Source organism: Halyomorpha halys, unplaced genomic scaffold, assembly GCF_000696795.3.
Source record: "Halyomorpha halys isolate HHAL.00 unplaced genomic scaffold, Hhal_1.1 Scaffold138.1, whole genome shotgun sequence".
Classification (NCBI taxonomy): Eukaryota; Metazoa; Arthropoda; class Insecta; order Hemiptera; family Pentatomidae; genus Halyomorpha; species Halyomorpha halys.
The window spans coordinates 612,989-617,488 of record NW_027115565.1 but is presented as its reverse complement, the minus strand read 5'-3'; the positions used below and the strand labels follow the sequence as shown (position 1 = coordinate 617,488).

Below are 4,500 nucleotides of genomic sequence, written 5' to 3'. Positions count from 1 at the left end.
ACACTTGAATAATTTAAAAATTTTTAAGAACTTCTTAATGAGGATAGTGACATAGATATGCTCTTTCTTATTTTCCTTGTAAGTGCGAGCGAGGTGAATGTTTAAGAACAAAAATTACACAAATTTATAAACATTATTAACCCAAAATTACATAGAAACATTACATATTTAATTTAATAATTTATATTTACAACTTTATTAAATATATAAAACAAGCAAATGTGATGAGTTTGATATTACTGACATGTGGAGAATCTACGCACTGCTAGAACTCCAATAAAAACTAAGATAAACAGAAAAATTAGATAATTTAGAATTCAATGCCAAAAGTAATAAATAAAAAAAATAATCTTAATACTTAGAGTTTTAAAACAAACGTTTTTCAGCCGTTTTAAAACTTTTTTTTTGTATTTAGAATTTTATAGCAAGTGTTTATGGAATTTATAGAAAACAGGCTGAAACGTTTTTTGATTTCGTGAAATTGTGTAACAAGTTGTTCAGTTCTAAATATACCCATAGTGTAACAAATCAAAGACAAACTTGTATTAAACATTTTTTTTGGTCGAGTAATTATAATTTCCTTCTAAAAATTTTAAATTTGAATCTTAAGTTGAATGTTGTGTATCCCTGGTGTTATAAAAGTGATTTTGGATTTTTTGGCTTTATGACTGTCATTATAACTCATGCATTTCCGAAATTTGGTACGTGTTCGAAGAAAAAGGAGTTCATTTTTGGTTTCAGTATTACAAAACATTTAAAGATCAGCTAAAATTATGAAATCGAATTCCAAAATGTTTCTTTTTGTATACCTGTGTAATTATAAGCATAAATTATATTACTAATTAACAAATTAAACCGATCTTCAACGACAGATTGAAAGTTATTTGTTTAAGTAATTATATAATCAGACTGACCTTAAATGAAATTATAGTTTTCAACAAATAAAGTATAAATATTATATAAGACTCACCTCCAAACTTGCTGATCAGGAGTAGGTAGTATCAACCTGGGCAGAGTGACTGGCTTCTTCTTGCCGCTCACGTTCCAGCCCGGGCTGAGGATGGTGAGCTTCCTCTCGAAGGTCGGGGGCGCGAGGGAGAGGTGGCAGGGCACCGTGCGGGCGCCGCTGGCGAACAATCCCCGCTTCCTGTCCACTTCCTCCTCACCGCTGATGGTTCGCCGCACGGTCCTGCCAATCTCCACTCGCCGCACATCCCGCTCCGAAGAGGTTATGAAGCTGCGGTGCTCTTTGAGGCATTCCATCGACCTAGAGCTCTGCTGCCCGCTCTCCACCCTCAGCAGGCTAGTGTCGTCGCCGTCCGAACCACTCTTCTGCAGGGTCTTCCTCTCGTCCAGCGAACTCTGCTTAAAGAGAGTGTCATCGAACGAGGCGACATGGTGGCTCTCGGAATGAATCACCCGGATAGTTCTCGAGGAGCTCATGCTGGAAGATGTTACCCTCTCTGACATCATCCGCACTTCGTCTTCCTCTTCTTCCATCTAGTCAGGCCAGTCCTAATTTCAGAAAGAATGGACTCATATTGATGTCTTTAAAACATTCTATTCAGTGCTCATCGCTATATCTTCAGCCGTTGTTGAAATACAAACATTCATACCATCACAAATTGATCACAGATATTTAAAATTCAATCTAATTGATTATTTGAATATAAATATATTATACTGGCTGATCTGACAGTGCTTAGCTAAAGTTACTAGATTTGAGGATGAAAATAGATTGAATTGACACAATTGAAAGTTTGATATCAATTGTTGTATTTATTTAGAATTAATCATTTACCTATAGATTATTATAATGATATATAACTCAACACGAATGTTTCATATTTTGTTTATATCCATGATGTATAATACGTTTAAATATAATTGTCATTATAATAATTCATTAAACTATCCTAAACACTAATTACGAATAAATTCTTAAAAAAGAAATATTTAGGAGCTGGAAAGAGGATCCTTCCTGTTCGCAGGAACTACTTAATCTTGAAGGCTGCCTTAATATTTCATGCCTTAAGCTGCTTAATGGACTTAAGGAGGAAACTGCAGGTTAGAAGATCAACTAAGAACCCTAACTCCGTTTAAGTTAGTATTCTCCTTCAACATCTGAAACGGAATTCTGGTAGGCATCATTACAGCTGACCTAGTACTAATGAACAACTTACACAGACTCAGTAAACATTTACTAGAATTTCGTACTTGAATTTTTTACTCCCGAGGGTGTTTTTCACAAATTTTTCAAAAATGAAAAGTCTTTCTTAGATTATATATAAATAAATTACGTTTTGGCTTTTATATATACAAAATTTTTATATATCAATATCTTTAACTCTGGTAGAATTCATTAAAAAATCAATAAATATGCAATCGTCCGAACTTGTATCCACAAAATCGAATTCTTGAAATGGCGGTTTACAATATAAGTAAATGAATAACTAATACCATAATGGTTTTTAATATTTGTAATGAAAAATTTAGCTCTTTGCGTTTAAAACCATCTATATAAAACATTATGTGAAGCAGGACGGACATGATAGGCCCCGGATATAACGTCATTAGATCACATACATAATAATATGTAGTTAAAACGAGAATACATTACCCTGAATATATTTAATTATCTACTTTTAGATTAGTGATAACGTTCCATTGTCAGTAACGATTTATTTTTTATTTTTATAATGTTTTATTTTCACCTCTAAATCTAGTTTACAATCAGCAAATGACCTGCACTATTCAGGCATGGCATACTCCTGACGTAAGTAAGTAAGTAAGGATTCACTAGGAGGTCCCTCATCCAACTCCTCTTCAGCTAACGCCGAGTTACGTCAAAGATGTCAGGTGTTGCCATCAGTCGTATACATTTTTTTTCAATGTCTACATGGACATTATTGTGAAACCGTTTGTAAGTCATATTAATGTGGTCCGTTACAGTCGGAATGCGTAGGTTGATGTGAATGGTATCGTTTGAAACGTAAAGTGGTGAGTTCGTTGCCAGCAACGTGCAATTTAAAAATTGCAATTGAAAAGTTTGTATTTTATTAACGAAATTACTTAATCGTAATTATTTATAAATCAGCGATTTGTTTTCATTTTATTGTCATTAGATGCTATTTTTTAAAAGGGATAAGTTTCACGAAAAAAGTAAATGAAAAAAATTTAACAAATAAAAGTTTTTTCTCTCTCTCAAAACTTAAAGAGAGGTTCTTCAAAAGCAACACTGACCTTTTTACCCGGATGAGAAAAACATAAAATCTGGTATCAACTGGAGGAAAAAAGGCTGTCCTGTCAGTGAATTTTCTTATAGCATAAACTAAACAATGAAGATATTTTAATCTTCATAACAATGTTCAGTTTAAAAGTCAAAAGGTCTTGTAATCAAAAGGTAGGACTAGAAGGAAGGCTGAACAGTTTAAACTTTTAATCACGATATTGGATTGAGTCTTTGAGATAGCTGGTCTGAAAAGGATAGGAGAAAAACGACACTTTCTTTGAGAGAAAAGTAATTTAGCAGCTAAATGTTTTCAAATACCGTTATACTGTATCGGCGAAATCAGTATAAGGGAAAATTCTGTATATAACTTAATTGGGATAAAATACAAAGATATATTTATTTTTTTTTTATATCTCGAATAACACAAAACCCCCAAACCAGGGATGATCAGGGATTTTTTTTCTCAACACAGGGAAATAATAACAGTCCGAAATATACTTGTAATTCACCTTGATAGAGGACAATGTCTTACTAAAGGGATCACTGATGATATTGAAATATGCACTTTTAAAGATTTCCATATAACAACGGAATCATGCTAGAGATAGAAAAATATATCTTGGGGTTCATTTCCATAGTAACCTTACCTGGAAGTTATGGGAGGTATATCTGGGATAACAGTATTTTTTTCGTTGAAATAGATCTGCCGAAATTTCCAATTTTTACAGAATCCAATTATTTCAAAAACCTCTCTAAAGATTTTGATTAAAGTACCGAGTTTAATAAAAATCGTTGGAAGTATTATTCTCATTGAAATAGTTTGGAAAGACTTAAATTCCGAATTTTACAAAAATATTTCTCTAATGTACCTTTAATTTTGTTTATTTGAGATAATTAATCATCTCCCATTATTGGTTGTGTTAAGAACGCCTAAATATGAAAAAAGATTATAATTAACTAATGGAGAAAAAAAGGGGTTTTAGCCTACCGGTCCCATCAAATAAAGTAATTCTTCTCCTTGGAGAAAATAATGTTTTTGTGTTTCCATGGCTGTTGTGACATTATGTCATATATTACTTTTAGTGAATTACATACGAAATAGATATAAGGGGAAGTATTGTCATTCTTAATAATCAAGAAGTAATTGAAGTAAATAACGCTGAAGGGTTAATGTTGTGTCTTAGTAGAGTTAGATGGTTTAGAGACACACAAATGTAAATAATATTAACGATTTATTGGAACTACAAAGATTTTTGTGTCAGTAACTA

General features: G+C 32.5%; 1 protein-coding gene across 3 annotated transcripts in view; it reads right to left on the bottom strand.

The window, feature by feature from the left end:
* LOC106678391 (uncharacterized) overlaps positions 1 to 4,500 on the bottom strand; it is a 240,298-nt gene that overhangs the window by 107,815 nt on the left and 127,983 nt on the right. For 2 of the 3 annotated variants that reach the window (XM_067052592.1, XM_024362318.2), the window contains exon 2: positions 971 to 1,515. In XM_067052592.1, the coding sequence (XP_066908693.1) occupies positions 971 to 1,500 (530 nt within the window). In that variant the 5' untranslated portion in view covers positions 1,501 to 1,515. Of the gene's footprint in view, positions 1 to 244; positions 284 to 970; positions 1,516 to 4,500 lie in introns of all 3 variants that reach the window. The other variant, XR_010844903.1, reaches the window with a different exon arrangement.